Source organism: Eubalaena glacialis, chromosome 3 (assembly GCF_028564815.1).
Source record: "Eubalaena glacialis isolate mEubGla1 chromosome 3, mEubGla1.1.hap2.+ XY, whole genome shotgun sequence".
NCBI classification, from domain to species: domain Eukaryota; kingdom Metazoa; phylum Chordata; class Mammalia; order Artiodactyla; family Balaenidae; genus Eubalaena; species Eubalaena glacialis.
The window spans coordinates 25,554,474-25,577,130 of NC_083718.1; the positions used below are offsets into that span (position 1 = coordinate 25,554,474).

At 36.5% G+C, this 22,657-nt stretch overlaps 1 protein-coding gene across 1 annotated transcript in view; it reads left to right on the forward strand.

The window, feature by feature from the left end:
• The first annotated feature begins 879 nt into the window (after positions 1-879).
• The window catches only part of LOC133086933 (kinesin-like protein KIF28P), a 75,630-nt gene continuing 53,852 nt past the window's right edge, over positions 880-22,657 (forward strand). The window contains exons 1-3 of the mRNA XM_061183696.1: positions 880-948; positions 15,060-15,254; positions 19,428-19,631. Of these exons, the coding sequence (XP_061039679.1) occupies positions 880-948; positions 15,060-15,254; positions 19,428-19,631 (468 nt within the window). The remainder of the gene's footprint in view (positions 949-15,059; positions 15,255-19,427; positions 19,632-22,657) is intronic.

Genomic DNA, 22,657 nt, shown 5'->3' on the forward strand with positions numbered 1-22,657 from the left:
TATGGTTAAAAGTATTAGACCAATTTTAAAATGAAGATGATTGAACTGTTTTTTTTAAGTTGCTGTTTTATAATGTATGCACTTTGCTTCTGTGATTAAGATTTCTAATCATAAATTGGGAAGGCTGTTACTGTGTTGAAATTGAATTATGGGCATGTAATTTTGCCACTTTTTTGTAGTTTAACATATTTTGTGCATTCTACCTCAAATTAGTAATTTTCCAAGTAATGCATTGGTTAAATATAATGTTGGCATTTCTTGTTCAGCAAGCTTAAAGGCTGTTATCCTTAAAGTCTCTTAATTATTCAGAGACTGATTATCCAGGTTAGACTGACCGGTTCACTGCTCACTAGCAACTTCTTAAAAGGGTTTGAGTAGTCAGAAAGGAAATGTAAAATACATCTGTTTCGTGGCTATTCAGTGCACCTTGTATGTGCCCGATATTCATAGAATGAGAAGTCTGATCAAATTTTATAAATATTCTTGCTGTGAAGGAGCTTGCTGCTGAATCGCAGAAATCCCTTAATATTCAGGTTTTTAAATGACAAATTCTCATAGGACCTCAGGCACAGAATATTGAGGATGGGTAAAGAGTGTGAGTAAATGTGGAAAAAGGAAAAGAAACACCACTGTTCTCTGCAATGTGACTGTGTGCAATTAAGTGGTGATACTTGATGTGGGCTATAAAATTCATCAATAAATAAGTATTGTAAAATTATAACAGGTAATTGATAGTGTGTAATGAATGCACCATTAATAATTGATTGTCTAGAAACAGCCTGCTTCTGTTGGCTAAGCTTTCAGTGTTTCAGTGTGAAGCATAAGCAGTGTACTTTCTACATTATTTTTCTACCAAATAACAATACGAATAATGGGAAAATGATGAAAATGCCTATGCCAAGTATTGACAGTGTGAAAGTGGCAGTACGAGTGCGGCCTTTTAGTCAGGTTAGTGATAAATGTTACATTGCCTTGTTGAAAGTTTGACTGTGACTTTCACTTTATTAATTTTTTTAATAATAATTATCAAACTTGTATTTAAGCTGCTTGTCATTTACTGAATATTAAATTTAAATTAACTTGTTAAATGGGTAATTTAAAGATCTAAACATAATTCAGAAAACACTTCATTTCATTCGTTTGAGCAAATAGCACAATAAAAAAATTGACAAGAAAAACATATTGTCAAGTTAATAATTTTTTAACTCAGTGCAGTTTGGTGAATATAGACATGTGCTATGTATTTTTAATAATGTACTTTTTGCCCCTCAGAAACAATAGATCATAAGCAAACTAATTGCCAGTTCTGAATGAACTCTGCATTTTACATGCTTTTATGTATAATTGTATTTATAGAACTTTACAGAAACACCAGTCGTTAAACAATTTATGGATTATACTCATTCTGGGACCTTTAGCAATTGGCCTATCTTTGATTTTCAATGGAGTAGTTGAATCTTAAGATAACTGTTAACAATTGACCCCTTCAGCAGAGTTTTGATTGTTTGTTGTGGCTCAAACGCTGAACTAGAAACTGAGGATACCGTGTACCGTCTATGTATGTTAATAATTTATAGCAGTATGTACCGTGGTAAGGTAAATCATCTTGGCACCCAGAGAAAGATCAGGTATAGTTCATTCTGCCTGCACAGAACTTGAAGACTTCTGGAGCTAGAAGCATTTGTGATGACCATAAAGGATAAGTAAGATTTGAATAAGAGTATGCTAGAACGGCATGCAAAGGTCTATTTGACAGTAATTAATTCCGAATGGGATACAGTGTAATGATGACTTCATATTACATCTTTTTTCCCACTTGTACAATTTGCCGCTTTTTCTTGTCCATTAAAACGAAATACTGCTTTGCACATTTTCAGTTGGTATCAGTTCTGTCCTGTCCCTTGACATTCCTCTATATTGCAGAAAATATTTTAGCAATCAGGCAGATACATGATTAGATAACTTTGTATGTATAACTAGACAACTTCAAGTGTAGCAGATATTTAAGGTTTCTAAAGTGGCATAGTTTCTCAGGGAACTGATGCAGAAAATGTCAAAGAATTAACTTGTGATCAGTAAATTAAATGTTTTGTCCAAAAAAAGGGGAATAAAACCATTTTATGACCTAACCCATCAACACATTGAAAGTTATTCCAGGGGTATTTTTCACTGGACCTTAATATCACTAAACTAACTGCAAGTTTTAAACAGTTAACAAGGATATAGAAATGGGCAGTAAAGCAGTTACATAATTATACAGCCTTTAGGTCCACTAAAAGTGATTGCATTTGATTCAAATCTACCACCAAAGTTGGTTATCTTAGACTAGAATAGTAGCAAGGAGGAAAGAGAATGAATTCAAGAGGTGGTTTGGAGGTAAAGAGTTATGGATCACACCTGGACAACTGTTATACTGCCTTGGTGACCTAGACCCTGCCCAATTTTCTAACTTCATAGCCAGTCTTTATCTTCACTGTGGGATCAGAGAACCAAATTTATGAGACTTCCTTTGTTGTAAGAAAAAGGCCGTCAGGAGCCTTTGAAGTCGGATGAACTTGGGTTCAAAACCTGACTTTATCACTTACCCACTGTGTAGCCTTCACGTTTTTAAGCTCTGAGCCTTGAATTCCTTACGTGTAAAATGGAGATATTGATACCTCACAGGGTCACTGTTACAAACACTGGATGAAATGATCTGTAAGTTAGCACTATGCTTAACAAGTAAGTACTTTTAATATTAGCTGCTATAGTTTTTTTCACCATAATATCAATATCTTTTAAATGATTTTATTGAAATTATAATTTACATTCTATACATTTAACTCATTTACGGTGTATAATTCAATTATTTTTAATATATTCACGGATACATGCAACCATCACCATGTTCAGATTAATTGATAGAACATTTTTATCACCTCAAAAAAGAAAATACTCTTTTTTTTCTTTTTTCTTGTTTCTGAGGAAATTCTTCAGGGTCAAACACAAAGACTAAAACAAATAAAAAACAAAAGGTAATGCAGGTAGCAAACAAAAATCATTATCATCATAGTTAATATTGTCAGATAAGAGAAGATACTGAATCTGTGACCCAGAAATAGAACGTAGGAACAAAGTTAATCAGAGAACAAAAGTGAGTTCCTACGTATTTCTTTTTTTTTTCAGATTTTATTTTATGCTTACCAAAGCAAAGACATTGATAAAGCAAATACAATCTGCAATAATAAATACATCTGCAATAGATGCTAAATATCATTAAATTATTATATAATTTAGACAGTAAATATGGTCTATTTTTGCTTCTTTCCAATAGAATACATTTGATCACATTTTTTTTTATACAGCAGGTTCTTATTAGTCATCAATTTTATACACATCAGTGTATACATGTCAATCCCAATCGCCCAATACAGCACACCACCACCACCACCACCACCACCCCGCGGCTTTCCCCCCTTGGTGTCCATACGTTTGTTCTCTACATCTGTGTAGAGATTTCTCAATTTCTCTCTCAATTTCTGCCCTGCAAACCGGTTCATCTGTACCATTTTTCTTGGTTCCACGTATGTGCGTTAATATACGATATTTCTTTTTCTCTTTCTGACTTACTTCACTCTGTATGACAGTCTCTAGATCCCTTCATGTCTCAACAAATGACCCAATTTCATTCCTTTTTATGGCTGAGTAATATTCCACTGTATGCATGTACCACATCTTCTTTATCCATTCGTCTGTCAATGGGCATTTAGGTTGCTTCCATGACCTGGCTATTGTAAATAGTGCTGCAATGAACATTGGGGTGCATGTGTCTTTTTGAATTATGGTTTTCTCTGGGTATATGCCCAGTAGTGGGATTGCTGGGTCATATGGTAATTCTATTTTTAGTTTTTTAAGGAACCTCCATACTGTTCTCCATAGTGGCTGTATCAGTTTACATTCCCACCAACAGTGCAAGAGGGTTCCCTTTTCTCCACACCCTCTCCAGCATTTGTTGTTTGTAGATTTTCTAATGATGCCCATTCTAACTGGTGTGAGGTGATACCTCATTGTAGTTTTGATTTGCATTTCTCTAATAATTAATGATGTTGAGCAGCTTTACATGTGCTTCTTGGCCATCTGTATGTCTTCTTTGGAGAAATGTCTATTTAGATCTTCTGCCCATTTTTGGATTGGGTTGTTTGTTTCTTTAATATCAAGCTGCATGAGCTGTTTATATATTTTGGAGATTAATCGCTTGTCTGTTGATTCATTTGCAAATATTTTCTCCCATTCTGAGGGTTGTCTTTTCGTCTTGTTTATGGTTTCCTTTGCTATGCAAAAGCTTTTAAGTTTCACTAGGTCCCATTTGTTTGTTTTTGTTTTTATTTCCATTACTCTAGGAGGTGGATGAAAAAAGATCTTGCTGTGATTTATGTCAAAGAGTGCTCTTCCTATGTTTTCCTCTAAGAGTTTTATAGTGTCCGATCTTACATTTAGAGCTCTAATCCATTTTGAGTTTATTTTTGTGTATGGTGTTAGGGAGTGTTCTAATTTCATTCTTTTACATGTAGCTGTCCAGTTTTTCCAGCACCACTTATTGAAGAGACTGTCTTTTCTCCATTGTATATCCTTGCCTCCTTTGTCATAGATTAGTTGACCATAGGTGCGTGGGTTTACCTCTGGGCTTTCTGTCTTGTTCCATTGATCTATGTCTCTGTTTTTGTGTCAGTACCATATTGTCTTGATTACTGTAGCTTTGTAGTATAGTCTGAAGTCAGGGAGTCTGATTCCTCCAGCTCCGTTTTTTTGCCTCAAGACTGCTTTGGCTATTCAGGGTCTTCTGTGTCTCCATACAAATTTTAAGTTTTTGTTCTAGTTCCCTAAAAATGCCATTGGTAATTTGATAGGGATTGCATTGAATCTGTAGATTGCTTTGGGTAGTATAGTCATTTTCACAATATTGATTCTTCCCACCCAAGAACATGGTATATCTCTCCATCTGTTGCTATCATCTTTAATTTCTTTCATCAGTGTCATAGTTTTCTGCATACAGCTATTTTGTCTCCCTGGGTAGGTTTATTCCTAGGTATTTTATTCTTTTTGTTGCAGTGGTAAATGGGAGTGTTTCCTTAATTTCTCTTTCAGATTTTTCATCATTAGTGTATAGGAATGCAAGAGATTTCTGTGCATTAATTTTGTATCCTGCAACTTTACCAAATTCAATGATTAGCTCTAGTAGTTTTCTGGTAACATCTTTAGGATGCTCTATGTATAGTCTCATGTCATCTGCAAACAGTGACAGTTTTACTTCTTCTTTTCCAATTTGTATTCCTTTTATTTCTTTTTCTTCTCTGATTGCTGAGGCTAGGACTTCCAAACTATGTTGAATAATAGTGGTGAGAGTGGACATCCTTGTCTTGTTCCTGATCTTAGAGGAAATGTTTTCAGTTTTTCACCATTGAGAATGATGTTTGCTGTGGGTTTGTCGTATATGGCCTTTATTATGTTGAGGTAGGTTCCCTCTATGCCCACTTTCTGGAGAGTTTTTATCATAAATGGGTGTTGAATTTAGTCAAAAGCTCTTTCTGCATCTATTGAGATGATCATATGGTTTTTATTCTTCAGTTTGTTAATATGGTGTATCACATTGATTGATTTGCGTATATTGAAGAATCCTTGCATCCCTGGGATAAATCCCACTTGATCATGGTGTGTGATCCTTTTAATGTGTTGTTGGATTCTGTTTGCTAGTATTTTGTTGAGGATTTTTGCATCTATATTCATCAGTGATATTGGTCTGTACTTTTCTTTTTTTGTAGTATCTTTGTCTAGTTTTGGTATCAGGGTGATGGTGGCCTCATAGAATGAGTTTGGGAGTGTTCCTTCCTCTGCAGTTTTTTGGAAGAGTTTGAGAAGGATGGGTGTTAGCTCTTCTCTAAATGTTTGATAGAATTCACCTGTGAAGCCATCTGGTCCTGGACTTTTGTTTGTTGGAAGATTTTTAATCACAGTTTCAATTTCATTACTTGGGATTGGTCTGTTCATATTTTCTATTTCTTCCTGGTTCAGTCTTGGAAGGTTATACCTTTCTAAGAATTTGTCCATTTCTTCCAGGTTGTCCATTTTATTGGCATAGAGTTGCTTGTAGTAGTCCCTTAGGATGCTTTGTATTTCTGTGGTGTCTGTTGTAATTTCTCCTTTTTCATTTCTAATTTTATTGATTTGAGTCCTCTCCCTCTTTTTCTTGATGAGTCTGGCTAATGGTTTATCAATTTTGTTTATCTTCTCAAAGAACCAGCTTTTAGTTTTATTGATCTCTGCTATTGTTTTCTTTGTTTCTATTTCATTTATTTCTGCTCTGATCTTTATGATTTCTTTCCTTCTGCTAACTTTGGGTTTTGTTTGTCTTCTTTCTCTAGTTCCTTTAGATGTAAGATTAGATTATTTATTTGAGATTCTTCTTATTTCTTGAGGTAGGCTTGTATAGCTATAAACTTCCCTCTTAGAACTGCTTTTGCTGTATCCCATAGGTTTCGGATTGTTGTGTTTTCATTGTCATTTGTCTCTAGGTATTTTTTGATTTCCTCTTTGATTTCTTCAGTGATCTCTTGGTTATTTAGTAACGTAGTGTTTAGCCTCTATGTGTTTGTGTTTTTTATGTTTTTTCCCCTGTAATTCATTTCTAATCTCATAACATTGTGGTCAGAAAAGATGCTTGATATGATTTCAATTTTCTTAAGTTTACTGAGGCTTGATTTGTGCCCCAAGATGTGATCTATCCTGGAGAATGTTCTGTGCGCACTTGAGAAGAAAGTGTAATCTGCTGTTTTTGGATGGAATGTCCTATAAATATCAATTAAATCTATCTAGTCTATTGTGTCATTTAAAGCTTCTGTTTCCTTATTTATTTTCATTTTGGATGATCTGTCCATTGGTGTAAGTGAGGTGTTAAAGTCCCCCACTATTATTGTGTTACTGTCGATTTCCTCTTTTACAGCTGTTAGCAGTTGCCTTATGTATTGAGGTGCTCCTATGTTTGGTGCATATATATTTATAATTGTTCTATCTTCTTCTTGGATTGATCCCTTGATCATTATGTAGTGTCCTTCCTTGTCTCTCGTAACGTTCTTTATTTTAAAGTCTATTTTATCTGATATGAGTATTGCTACTCCAGCTTTCTTTTGATTTCCATTTGCATGGAATATCTTTTTCCATCCTCTCACTTTCAGTCTGAATGTGTCCCTAGGTCTAAAGTGGATCTCTTGTAGACGGCATATATATGGGTCTTGTTTTTGTATCCATTCAGCAAGGCTGTGTCTTTTGGTTGGAGCATTTAATCCATTCACGTTTAAGGTAATAATCGATATGTATGTTCCTATGACCATTTTCTTAATTGTTTTGGGTTTGTTTTTGTTCGTCCTTTTCTTCTCTTGTGTTTCCCACTTAGAGAAGTTCCTTTAGCAATGTTGTAGAGCTGGTTTGGTGGGACTGAATTCTCTTAGCTTTTGTTTGTCTGTAAAGCTTTTGATTTCTCCATCAAATCTGAATGAGATCCTTGCCGGGTAGAGTAATCTTGGCTGTAGTTTCTTCCCTTTCATCACTTTAAGTATGTCCTGACACTCCCTTCTGGCTTGTAGAGTTTCTGCTGAGAAATCAGCTGTTAACCCTATGGGAGTTCCCTTGTATGTTATTTGTCATTTTTCCCTTGTTGCTTTCAATAATTTTTCTTTGTCTTTAATTTTTGCCAATTTGATTACTATGTGTCTCGGCATGTTTCTCCTTGGGTTTATCCTGTATGGGACTCGCTGCGCTTCCTGGACTTGGGTGGCTATTTCCTTTCCCATGTTAGGGAAGTTTTCGACTATAATCTCTTGAAATATTTTCTCTGGTCCTTTCTCTCTCTCTTCTCCTTCTAGGACCCCTCTAATGCGAATGTTGTTGCGTTTAATGTTGTTCCAGAGGTCTCTTAGGCTTTCTTCATTTCTTTTCATTCTTTCTTCTTTATTCTGTTCCATAGCAGTGAATTCTGTCATTCTGTCTTCCAGGTCACTTATCCGTTCTTCTGCCTCAGTTATTCTGCTATTGATTCATCCTAGTGTAGTTTTCATTTCAGTTATTGTATTGTTCATCTCTGTTTGTTTGTTCTTTAATTCTTCTATGTCTTTGTTAAACATTTCTTGCTTCTTCTCGATCTTTGCCTCCATTCTTTTTCCGAGGTCCTGGATCATCTTCACTATCATTATTCTGAATTCTTTTTCTGGATGGTTTCCTATCTCCACTTCATTTAGTTGTTTATCTGGGATTTTATCTTGCTCCTTCATCTGATACTTAGCCCTCTGCCTTTTCATCTTGTCTATCTTTCTGTGAATGTGGTTTTTGTTCCACAGGCTGCAGGATTGTAGTTCTTCTTGCTTCTGCTTTCTACCCTCTGGTGGATGAGGCTGTCTAAGAGGCTTGTGCAGGTTTCCTGATGGGAGGGACTGGTGGTGGGTAGAGCTGGGTGTTGCTCTGGTGGGCAGAGCTCAGTAAAACTTTAATCCGCTTGACTGCTGATGGGTGGGGCTGGGTTCCCTCCCTGTTGGTTGTTTGGCCTGAGGCAACCCAACACTGGAGCCTACCTGGGCTCTTTGGTGGAGCTAATGGCAGACTCTGGGAGGGCTCATGCCAAGGCGTACTTCCCAGAACTTCTGCTGCCAGTGTCCTTGTCCCCATGGTGAGCCACAGCCACCCCCCGCCTATTCAGGAGACCCTCCAACACTAGCAAGTAGGTCTGGTTCAGTCTCCCCTGGGTTCACTGCTCCATCCCCTGGGTCCCGATGCACACACTACTTTGTGTGCCCTCCAAGAGTGGAGTCTCTGTTTCCCCCAGTCCTGTCAAAGTCCTGCAATCAAATCCCACTAGCCTTCAAAGTCTGATTCTCTAGGAATTCTTCCTCCTGTTGCCAGACCCGCAGGTTGGGAAGCCTGACGTGGGACTCAGAACCTTCACTCCAGTGGATGGACTTCTGTGGTATAAGTGTTCTCCAGTCTGTGAGTCACCCACCCAGCAGTTATGGGATTTGATTTTGCTGTGATTGTGCCCCTCCTACCGTCTCATTGTGGCTTATCCTTTGTCTTTGGATGTGGAGTATCTTTTTTGGTGAGTTCCAGTGTCTTCCTGTCGATGATTGTCCAGCAGCTAGTTGTGATTCTGGTGTTCTCACAAGAGACCGTAAGAGCACATCCTTCTCCTCTGCCCTCTTGGTTCAGGCCCAGAATGTCTGTACTCTTTAGCTATCATCCTTATTCCCCCAGTCCTAAACAACCATTAAACTAATCCCTGTTTCTGCATATTTCCCTGTTCTGTACAATTTGTATAAGTGGAATTATATAGTCTTTTATGACTGGCTTCTTTCACTCAGCATAAGGTTTTCAAGGTTTATCCATGTTGTAGCATATGTCAAAAATTCATTTCTTTATGGCTGGATAATCCATTGTATGGATATACCACATTTTGTTCATCCATTCGTCAGTTATTTGGTGTCAGGGTTGTTTCCACCTGTTAGCTATTATGAATCATGTTGCTATAAACATTTGTTTATAAGTTTTTGTGTGGACACGTTTTCATTTGGTTATATACCTAGGCATGGAACTGCTGAGTCATATAGTAACTCTATGTTATCATTTGAGGAATTGCCAGACTTTTCCAAAGCAGATGCACCATTTTATATTACTACTAGCAGTGTATGAGGGTTCCAGTTTCTCTAATCCAGGCTAACACTTGTTATCTTACTTCATTATAGCCATCCTAGTTGGTGTGAAGTGGTATCTCATGGTTTTGATGTGCATTTTCCTGATGACTAATGATGTCATGCATCTTTTCATGTACTATTGCCTATTAGTATATCTTCCTTGGGGAAATGTCTGTGCAGATCCTTTGCTCATTTTTATATTGGATTATCTTTTTATATTGAACTGTTCTTTATATATTCTAATACAATTTCTTACTAGATATATGATTTGCAAGTTTTCTCCCATTCAAAGGGTCATCTTTTCATCCTTTGAAATGCAAAAGTTTTTAATTTTGAAGTCCATTTTTTTAAATTGTGCTTTTGATGTTATATCTCTCTTTACCCAATCCAATGTCATGAAGATTTATGTTTTCTTTTTTAGTTTTAGCTCTTACATTTAGGGCTTTGGTCCATTTTGAGTTGATTTTTATATATGATATGAGGTAAGGATCCAAGTTCATTCTTTTGCATGTGGCCATTGAGTTTTCCCAGCACCATTCCTTCTAAAGGCTATTCTTTCTCCATTTTGGCAGCCTTGTTGAAAATCAGTTGATCATATATGTTTGGGTTTATATCTGGAGTCTCCACTTCATTACATTAGTCTGTATGTCTGTCATTGTGCCAGTACCACACACACTTGATCACTGTTGGTTGTACTGAATTGTGAAGTTGGTGTGAATCCTACTTTTTTCTTCTTTTTAAAGATTGTTTTGGCTATTCTGGTTGCCTGGCAGTTCCATATAAATTTTACAATCAGCTTGTCAATTTCTACAAAGAAGTCAGTTGGGATTCTGATAGAGATTGCATTGAATGTACATCAATTTGGGGAGCATTATCTTAATAATGCCAAGTCTTTTGATCTATGAAATGGGGTGTTTTTCTAATTTTTAGAAACAATGTTTCTAAATTCCCACAATGTTTTGTAGTATTCAGAGTATATGTTTTGTACTTCTTTTGTTAACCTTATTCTTAAAGATTTTATTCTTTTTGGTAGTATTAGAAATGAAATTTTCTTAATTTCCTTTTCAGATTGTTCATTTAAAGTGTAGAGAAATACAGCTGATTATTGTATATTGATTTTACATCCTGCAAACTTACTGAACTCATTCTAATAGCTTTTAGTGGATTCCTTAGGATTTTCTAAGATCACGTCATCTGCAAAGAGCAATCATTTTACTTCTTCCTTTCCTATCTGGATGCCTTTTGTTCCTTTTTCCCGCCTAATTGCCCTGACTAGAACCTCCAATACAATATTGAATAGAGATGTCAAGAGTAGAAATCCTTGTCTTCGTCCTGATCTTAGGGGGTAATAGTCAGCCTTGACTATTAAGTGTGATATTAGTCGTGGGTTTTTCATAGATGCCCCTTATGTGATTGAAGAAGTTCCATTCTATTCCTGAATTGTTGAGTGTTTTTATCATGAAAGGGTGTTGGATTTTGTCAAATGCATTTTCTGCATCTTGAGATGTGTGATTTTTTTTTGTTTTATTTTATTGATATGTATTACATTAATCATTATTTTAAAGTGTACCCAAGATTTTTTTTAATCAGGTATAGTAAGGTGACAGATTTAGTGACAATTGCCTTATAATTCTCAAGAGAAAGGAGCATTCCACGCAGCCACATGGGGAAGTATCAAAGTTGGTCAGAAGGCTGGAGAAAAGAATGCATGGCCCACAGCCTTATGGTGGTTTCCACAGGAAGGAATGGGCAAGGCATGGTAGGCAAGTTTGAGCAATCTTAGGATTGGACAGTTTGAGTAGTTTCCATGCGTGCAGCCTACTTTTCAGGTACCTGGCCCTGAGTGATGTAAGGTGAGGAAAATATTGGCTTGGTGTGTGAGTTAGATAAAGGAGGTGTTTGGGATGTGGACTTCGGATTGGTTGGTTTGCATGAAAGGTAAGTTTTTTGCTATCTCTACGAATTCATTAGCCCTGGGAGGGACAATCTCTCCAGGCCCCAGGGATGTCAAAATTCATAAATATAGAAAATAAAAAACATGGTCAATAGAATCATTTTCAGATGTTAAACCAACCTTGTATCGCTAGGATAAATCTCATTTTGTTACAGTGTATAATTCTTTTTATATTTTGCTGGATTCACGTTGGTAATAATTTGTCAGGGATTCTTGCATCCATATTTATAAGAGATATTGGTCTGTAGTTTTATTTTCTTGTGATGTCTTTATCTGGATTTGGTATCAGGGTAATACTGGCTTCATAAAAATAAGTTGGGGAGTATTCCCTCTTCTATATTTTAGAAGAGTTTATGAAGAATTGGTATTAATTCTGTAAATGTTTGATAGAATTAAGCAGTCAAGCCATTTCTTCATGAGTAGTTTTATTTGTTGTTTTTTTACTACCATCTCTTCATTTGTTATAGGTCTATTCAGATGATAGCCTATTTCTTCTTGAGTCTGTTTCAGTAGTTTGTGTCTAAGAATTTGTCCATTTCATCTAAATTATCTAATGTAATCAATTGTTTATACTATTCCTTTATAATCCTTCCTTTAGTTCTTTAATCTGGTTTCCTTTAGTTCTGTGAATATATTTATAATTGTTACTTTAAGTATTTTTCTGATAACTCTAGCATCTGGTTACTTCTGTTGCCTGCTTTTTTTCCAATGTGTAGGTCTTACTTTCCTATTTCTTTGTATGCCTCACAGTTTTTTAGGGAAACTGGACATTTTAGATAATATATTGTAACAAGTCTGGGTACTGGTCCTCCCACCCCTCTGTAGCTTGGTATTGTTATTTGCTTGTTTATTTGTTTAGTGATTGGCTGGATTATTTTACTTAAGTCTTATCTCCCACCAGGTTCTAGGTACTTTTGCTGTAAACTTCTTTGCCGCAAATATTTTCACCATATAACTAGTTGGCCATAGGGTAATTTTGCCATAAAAAAATAAAATAATGAAAAAGAAAAGAGGAACATTAAAAGACTATTTCAAAATACAAAATATTTGATTGCATTTAAGTTATGTGTAGATTCTTAGCAATACTGCACAAATAACTGATTTTATTTTGTGGCTTGTACCTAAAGCACTTATCTTTGAAGTCTTTCATTTATAGTATCATGCTTTTTTTTTTTTGCTTGTTGATTAGTCTCCTCATTTGGCATTGAACTTTTTTCTTTTTCACTAAAATTTCTTCCTTCATTAAGACAGGTATCAGTTCCCAAACACTAGGATACGTATTTGTAACTGAGCTTTGGTGTGTTGTGAAAGCCTCTACACTGTTGTTTGTTCTTGGCATATTGTCACATGTCCCTTGATGGGTGTTCCAAAGTTCTCTGGGAAATGTTTCAACTCTGTGCCTTTGAGGCCCTCAGCTTTTTTCTTCTCTAACATAGTGTGTTTCAAAATAAGAAGACAGGGACTTTCCTGGTGGCACAGTGGTTAAGACTACGCACTCCCAATTCAGGGGGCCTGGGTTTGATCCCCGGTCAGGGAACTAGATCCCACATGCATGCCACAACTAAGGGTTCGCATGCCACAACTAAGGACCACCCCCACCGCAATGAAAGAGCCAGCAAGCCACAACTAAGGAGCCCGCCTGCCACAACTAAGACCCGGCGCAACCAAATAAATAATTTTTTTTTTTTTAAAAAGAGAAAATCAAAACCTAAAAAGGTGGGGGGAGCACAAAAAAATTTTTAAATACCTTATTAAAAAAAATAAGAAAACAACTCTTAGAACAAATAAATCATCATCACTGGCGGTTAAATCCATCAGTAACATGGATAACAGGAAGAAATGCTTATGCATTTAAAGCAATTGAAAGCAAACCTCAACCAGTTTATTTTATCTAGCATGGCAGAATTGCTTTATGGCCAGTTAGTTATGCACCAAAAATGTTTGTGGTGAAAATGTGTGCAGCAAATATGTTATGGCAAAGAAGCTTAATGGTGAAAATACCAAACACGCCCCCCAACCCCTACTTTTTTTGTTGCTCCTCAAGAAGACACAGCTTTGGGTGTGCCCTGGTTACCCTGGGGTGGTAACAGTTTTTGTAGAGCTCCCTTTCCCTCTTAACCACACCAAGCTGCAAACTCCACTGATTGCTGATTGATTGCTGTGTTGTTTTCAACAATGACCTTGGACATAAATTGCTCTACAAACTAATTCAATCAAATTCTGGTTCTTTTGAAAAGTTTAACTTCTGAGATCAGTGTTTGATATTTTTTTCAGTGTCCAGGTGGGTTCCTCCCCTGTAAACTAGAGGGCCTGTACTTTAACCTGTTTCTTGAATCTCCCAATTGCCTTTCATCACAGCCACCTCTGTTCTTAAGAGTGCCCTTACGGTTGAACTTCTCTAAGGGGGCAAATGAAGTCAGTTCCTTTGGGAAGAGATTAGGTGCTATCTGCCCAGGCAAGATCTCTAAACCAGGGCTCTGGATTTGTGGGTGGGGACAACAGCAAGCTACTCTGTATGACACCCCTGCTCTAGAAGCCCAGCACTTGGTGAATGTGGAACAGCAGCCTGTGACCCTCTCAGCTTGTCTCTTTTGGTATAGAACCACTACCTCAGGAGCCAGGGCAATGGTGATCAGCACCCCAGTATTCTCAGCATGCTGCAACCAAAGTAGAGTCTCCATTCCATGAGTGGAAACTGGGTAGAAGAAGGAACTCTCACCTCTCACCTATACTTTCCTATACTTAGCCTCAGCCACAGGTAGATGGGGGCAGGGTGAGAAATGCTGATATTCTCCTCCTAGGAATAAATCCCTCCTACTGGGATCTGGGGAGAAAGGGAACCCTGTGTTCTTAGCTCCAGCAATCTGAAGTCATCTCTGCTTTGCTGAGCTGGCAATGGAGAGGGAAGGAATAGTCTTGCTTAAACAACACAGACTCTCCTTTCTTACCAAATTTTGGTAGATTTTATTGAATAGATCTTTCTTTATTGGCTGTTTGCTTTTAGAACCATTTCCAGAGGCTTTAAATTTTTTCATTTTCATTTTTTTCATTAATAATTTTCACCAGTTTTGCTGGGGAGTGGGACAGTGGAGCTTCTTACATTGTCATGTTGGAAGTGGGTCTCTGATGCTATAGTTTATGCTATTAGTATAGCTGAGTGTTAGATATGCTATTCTCAGAAATTTAATATGACTAGAGACAAACCTTTTAAAATTTCTGAGGAAGTATAAGAGAAACTGTTGTCATGATAGCTGCTAAGAATAACATAATTAGAGAACAAAATGAATAAATGATAAGTTATTGGCTTAATTTCTTACTAGATGTAAAGACCTGCAAAACAATCAGATGGCAGAAAAACTGTAATGATTGACTCTGAATTTGTAATTTGACTATAGAGAGAGAAGAATTCTGGGAGCAAATGTGTGATTTCCATGCATTCCAGGACCACTACCATTATACAAGATCCTAAGAATCCAGAACATACGAAGACATTTACTTTTGACCTGGCATATTGGTCTCACAATGGATTTCAAAAGGATAAAGATGGTGTGTTTATTTCAGCTGATCCTAGCAGTAAATTTGCAGGCCAGGTAAATTGCTTTAAAACAACTTCAATGGTAGTTTGTTTTTTTTTCAATAAAGTGTTAACAATATACTGATACAATTACTTTAATGCAAGCATACTGCAATATATGCTTCCATATGAGAGTTTGGTTTTAAATTTATTCCTTTTCATGTTAAACATGAGGTCCAAAAGTACAGCTATTGCCTAAATAAATATTTAGACACTCAAGTCAGTTATTTTCCAATGTACTGACATATTTTGAAAAAGGAATGTCAGTCAAGTCAATTATTTTTCCTTTTCTGAGATAAGCAAAATAAGCAAAATTGCACGGCATTCAGCATTTGAGAACTTTGGTTTTATCATATGCCGTGCACTATTCAGCCTTAAAGTTGCTCACAATTTGCTGTAGGGAGACAGGCAAAAAAGTGCATTCAAATGTTACAGTTTCTGTGATAACAATATGTATGGGATACAACGGGGTACAAAAGAAAAGTGGTCATTTCAATCTGGACAGAGCTCATTAAGCTTCTTGAATCTGTGGGTTGGTAATTTCTATCAAATTTTGAAAAAATTTCAAACAAAATTTCTCCAAGTATTTTTGGTCTCTCCTATTCCTTCTGTGACTCTAGTTACATGTATGCTTGAGATTGTCCCATAGGTCACTGAGGTTCTTTTTTTTTTTTTTTTTGGCTTCTTTCTTTTTTAACATCTTTATTGGAGTATAATTGCTTTACAATGGTGTGTTAGTTTCTGCTTTATAACAAAGTGAATCAGTTATACATACACGTATGTTCCCATAGCTCTTCCCTCTTGCGTCTCCCTCCCTCCCACCCTCCCTATCCCACCCCTCTAGGTGGTCACAAAGCACCGAGCTGATCTCCCTGCGCTATGCAGCTTCTTCCCACTAGCTATCTATTTTACGTTTGCTAGTGTATATATGTCCATGCCACTCTCTCCCTTTGTCACAGCTTACCCTTCCCCCTCCCGTATCCTCAAGTCCATTCTCTAGTAGGTCTGTGTCTTTATTCCCATCTTGCCCCTACGTTCTTCATGACTTTTTTTTTTTTCTTAGATTCCATATATATGTGTTAGCATATGGTATTTGTTTTTCTCTTTCTGACTTACTTCACTCTGTATGACAGATTCTAGGTCCATCCACCTCACTACAAATAACTCAATTTCGTTTCTTTTTATGGCTGAGTAATATTCCATTGTATATATGTGCCACATCTTCTTTATCCATTCATCTGTTGAGGTTCCCCTCAAAATTAAAAATGGAACTACCATGTGATCCAGCAATCCCACTTCTGAGTGTTTATCCAAAGAAAATGAAATCACTATCTTGATAAGATATCTGCACCCCCATATTCATTGCAGTATTATTTACAATAGTCAAGACATGGAAACAACCTAAGTGTTCATCGACAGATGAATGGATAAAGAAAATGTATATATACATACATATACACACATACACAATGGAATATTATTCAGCCATAAAAAGAAGGAAATCCTGCCATTTGCAACACATGGATGGACCTTGGGGGCATTATGCCAAGTGAAATAAGTTGGACAGAAAAAGACAAATACTATATGATCTCACTTACATGTGGAATCTTTTTTAAAAATGAACTTTTAGATACCGAGAACAGATTGGTTGTTGCCAGAGGCAGGGGTTAATGTTGGGTGTCGGGTTTGAGGGGGGTGGGGGTGGGACACGGGTGAAATGGGTGAAGGTCATCAAAAGCTACAAACTCCCAGTAAGGTAAATAAGTCCTGGGGATGTAATGTACAGCATGGTGATATACAGACAGACCTCATTTTATTGTGCTTTGCTTTATTGCACTTCGCAGATACAGTGTTGGTATTGTGGGGTTTTTTTCTTTTTCTTTTCTTTCTTTCTTTTTTTTTAAACAAATTGAAGTTTTGTGGCAATCCTGTATCAAGCAAGTCTATTGGTGCCATTTTTCCAACGTTGCTCACTCCGTGTCTCTGTGTCACATTTTGGTAACTCTCCCAATATTTCAAATTTTTCTTTCTATTTCTCATGGTGATCTGTGATCAGTGATCTTTGATGTTACTATTGCAAAAAGATTATGAAGGCTCAGATGATGGTTAGCATTGTTGAGCAGTAAAATATTTCTAAATTATGATGTATACATTGTCTTTTTAGACATCATGCTATTGCACACTTAATAAATTACAGTGTAGTGTAAACACAACTTTTATATGCATTGGGAAAAACAAAAACTTTTTGTGACTCACTTTATTGCATTATTTGCTTTATTGTGATGGTTTGGAACTGAACCCACAGTATCTCTGAGGTATGCCTGTAGTTAACAATACAGTATTGTATATTTGAAAGTTGCTGAGAGAGTAGATCTTAAAAGTTCTCATCACAAGAAAAAAAATTGGGGGAATTCCCTTGCGGTCCAGTGGTTAGGACTCTGTGCTCTCACTGCTGAGGGCCCGGGTTCGATCCCTGGTCAGGGAACTAAGATCCCACAAGCCACACTGCATGGCCAAAAAATAAAAAAACAAACAAACAAAAACTCTGTGAACTAAATTTATTCTGGTAATCATTTCTCAATATATACATATATCAAATCATTATGCTGTACATTTGAAACTAGTATAATGTTATATGTCAATTCTCAGTTTTTTAAAATATAGTTTTAAAAGACTGCAAAAACTGTGCTGTAAAGAGACTTGATTAACTTTGTCAACAGCTTTCCCTCTCATCCTCCCTATCTTTTGTTGACCACCTATTAAGATACTGCAGAATTATAGTTTGACATACTGTAGTGTAGGAAAATGTTTCATGTAGTTGATTATAGGATGAAGAATAGGAAGAAACTAGAAATGTAGCTCTGTGACTTCTTGGCTTACCTAATATGCAAATCACTGACATCCAAAAGAGATTTCAATGGAAAACTATACAGAAAACTCTACAGCTAACAAAATTTATGGAATGATTCTATTCTCTAAGATTTTGTTTATTTAATAAAATTCTATGTTGCTTGTTTGAAGTTTTCAATTCATAAAAATTGGCAATAAAAGCATTTCCCCCAAATCTCCAAATAGCACAGAGGAGAAAATGATAGCAACACCAGTTACTTTACTAAGCTTAGTGAGCACTCCTTAGGTTCAGCTAATAGCTCCTAAGGTAGAGTGGATATCTATTACATAAATACATTTTTCTGGTAAAAGTATGGTCTCAATGTTATGGGAAACCACTGGCCAGATTCCACATTTTAAGCCTAGAGCTCTCCTAACACTTATAGTGTAATACTTTTATTCCTTTCTCATGAGAAATGACTAGTGTAAGAAAATTGGTTATTGCCTATTGTCCTTATATAAATCACACTACGTTGTTATGTGCATCTTTCCCAGAAATAAAAATTATATAAATTACACAAATGTATATATTGCAACAAATGGAGTGTATAATGCTTACTTACTATTTTATTGATATTAGAGAACAGAAAAGAATATACACTTTGAAACAGCCTCAAATAAGAGAATTATTGCTGGCTATGGCAATAACAGATAATATCTCTCATATAATAGATAACTTAATAGATAATAATAGATAATCAGATGATAGATAATAAAAGCCAGACCGCATCTTATCTTTCAAGCAATTGTGGGCACAAGCATCTGTGTCTGCCACTTAAAAAAAAAGGGTGCACATGTATATGTGTGTGTTGGCTTCAGAACCACTAGGTCTTGTTAAAAAAAAAAAGAAAGAAAGAAAGAAAGAAAAGGTTCAGCAGCAGCGAGTTAAAATTAGTGTAGGAATTTTGTGACGTTGTTTGGATTAAAGAATACAGAGAAAGTAGAAAACACTTTGACTGGTCTGTGTTCCTTGGTGCCTTGAAGTTTTTGTCTAATTGATGAATTTTAATGACCTAGCCCATGTTTTGTCAAGGCTATAAAATACTCAAATCCATTACTGATGAATACTGGCTAGTTGAAGATCCATGGTGATTTGTGGTGATCAGTGTTTTCCAAACTGACAAATCCCTTTTTGGTTGCCAGCTTTATTTCACTGGTTCTAAGACAGCATTTGAGTTATATTTCAAGTAAAAGTCATATAATACTAATTAAGGTGGAACTCACTAAAACCAGAATATTAGATTTTAAGAGTACTGTGAAAAGTCAGTGCTGAACTTGATGCCTGTGGTCTTCTTTCCAGAGAGATGTTTTCCACGATCTTGGCAGGGGAATTCTGGACAGTGCCTGGCAAGGCTATAATACTACTCTCCTGGCTTATGGCCAAACTGGCTCTGGAAAAAGCTATTCCATGATTGGGTTTGGGGCAAACAAGGGTATCATTCCAAATGTGTGTGAAGAGCTATTTCAAGCAATTGAGAACCGGGAGAAAAATCAAGAATACCAGGTATGTATTATTCTAGAATCCCTTATTTAAGGAATTTTTTTTCCATTTTGGAAATTCTCTGCCCCCAATAAAAGTTATCAGCATCTCTATTTTAGGATAATATTAATTTTCCATACCAAAACCTTTACATGATTACAAAATCAAGTTGTAGCTAAATAAAATGTTGAATTTTTCTGGTTCTATGGGGGCAAACCCAAGGAGATATTTTTAAAAGGCATTTTGAGTACCATAGAAACAGGGATGCTGACAATAGCAAGGGATCATTGTTGAGGCTTATAACACAAAACCTTAGCTAACTCAAGTCTCTGGTTCCCTTTGCTCCCCTCTCCTACCAAGGTTGTGGGTGTGTTATCATCTTAATTAATTTATTTTTATTTCTAAATAAAGAATGTTATTTTGTTTCTTAATTATCCCAGCATAGTTTCTTACGTGCCCTAGCATAGAAGGCCCAAGAAGGTGAAAGAGCTGTGCACTGAAAGCTATGACACTGATGAAAGAAATTGCTGAAAACACAGATAAATGTATGTACATCCTGTGTTCATGAATTGGATGAATTAATATTGTTAAAATGTCCATATTATCCAAAGCAATCTACTGATTCAATACAATCTCTATCAAAAGTCCAATGGCATATTTCACAGAAGTAGAACAATTCTAAAATTTGTATATAACCACAAAAGATCCCAAATAGCTAAAATAATCATCTTGAGAAAGAAGACCAAAGCTGGAAGCATCACACCCCCTGATTTCAAACTATGCTACAAAGCTATAATAATAAAAAAAAGTATGGTACTGACACAAAAACAGGCACAGAGATCAATAGAACAGAACTGAGAGGCCAGAAATAAACACACACACATATGGATGATTAATTTATGACAAAGGAGCAAAGAACATGCAATGAGGAAAGGACAGTCTCTTCAGTAAATGGTGTTGGGAAAACTGGACAGCCACATGCAAAAGAATGGAATTAGACCACTATATTACACCATACACAAAAATTTACTCAAAATGGATTAAAGACTTGAATGTAAGTTTTGAAACCATAAACCTCCTAGAAGAAAACATAGGCAGTAACCTCTATGAAATCGGTCTTAGCAATGTTTCTGTGGCTCTGACTCCAAAAGCAAGGGAAAGAAAAGCAAAAATAAACAAATGGGACTAATAAAACAAAAAACCTTCTGCACAGAGAAGGAAACCATCATTAAAATGAAAAAACAAATAAAAGGAAATGAAACTGAGTTATTTGTAATGAGATGGATGGACCTAGAGTCTGTCATACAGAGTGAAGTAAGCCAGAAGAGAAAAACAAATACTGTACGCTAACGCATATATATGAAATCTAAAAAAAAAAAAAAAAAAAAAAATGGTCATGAAGAACCTAGGGGCAAGACGGGAATAAAGACACAGACCTACTAGAGAATGGACTTGAAGATATGGGGAGGGGGAAGGGTAAGCTGTGACAAAGTGAGAGAGTGGCATGGACATACATAGACTCCCAAATGTAAAATAGATAGCTAGTGGGAAGCAGCAGCATAGAACAGGGAGATCAGCTTGGTGCTTTGTGATGACCTAGAGGGGTGGGATAGGAGGATGGGAGGGAGGCTCAAGAGGGAGGGGTTATGGGGACATATGTATGCATATGGCTGATTCACTTTGGTGTACAACAGAAACTGACACAGTATTGTGAAGCAATTATACTCCAATAAAGATCTATTTTAAAAAAATGAAAAGGCAACTGACTGAATGGGAGAAGATATTTGCAAATCATATATCCAATAAGAGGTTAATATCCAAAGTATATAAAGAATTTATACAACTCAACAGCAAAAAAACCCCCCAAAAACCCTATTTAAAAATGGGCAGAAGACCTGAAAAGGCACTTCCAAAGAAGATATACAGATGACCAACAGGGACATGAAAAGATGTTCAACGTCACTAATTATTAGGGAAAAGAAACTCAAAACCACAATGAGAAATTGTTACCAAAAGTGGGGTACAGTTGCTCACTGCTCAAAAGCCAACAAAGGGGCAAGGTTGGTGGAAAGAAAAGTTTGCTTTATATTTCAGAGGCTGGCAACCTGTGGGGGAGGGTGGACTCCTGTCCAAAGGCCAACTGCCGCCAACAGTCAGTGGGCAAGAGCTTTTACAGGGAAAGGAGAGAGGGGGCTACATGTAGAAACAGTAGTGTCAGCTCTGACAGTCATCTTGAAATTGGTCGTGTGGTGATCTGATCAGCATCATCTTGATTGTTTTAAGTATGGTTAATCTTCAGTTCCAGGGTCGGTTTGTTCCCATCTTTTTGAGGCCAGTTCTCAGAATTGTGGCAGCTTTTGTCATGGCTACAGTCTGGTCATCATGCAGTTAACTTCTTCCACCTGGTGGAGTTTTTAGTATCTATAAGACAGCTCAAAGGATATGGCTCAGAATATTATCTACAGCCCTTGGAGAGGAACTAAATATCCTTGACTATGCTTAACGACTAAATGATTATTTAGTCTTGTTGGACTGTTTTTTTAAAAATATAATTTAATTTAATTTTTTTATACAGCAGGTTCTTATTAGTCATCAATTTTATACATATCGGTGTATACATGTCAATCCCAATCTCCCAATTCATCCCACCCCCACCCCACTTTCCTCCCTTGGTGTCCATACGTTTGTTCTCTACATCTGTGTCTCTATTTCTGCCTTGCAAACTGGTTCATCTGTACCATTTTTCTAGATTCCACATATATGTGTTAATATATGATATTTGTTTTTCTCTTTCTGCCTTACTTCAATCTGTATGACAGTCTCTAGGTTCATCCAAGTCTCTGCAAATGACCCAATTTCATTCCTTTTTATGGCAGAGTAATATTCCACTGTATACATGTACCACATCTTCTTTATCCATTCGTCTGTTGACAGGCATTTAGGTTGCTTCCATGACCTAGCTATAGTAAATAGTGCTGCAATGAACATTGGGGTACATGTGTCTTTTTGAATTATGGTTTTCTCTGGGTATATGACCAGTAGTGGGATTG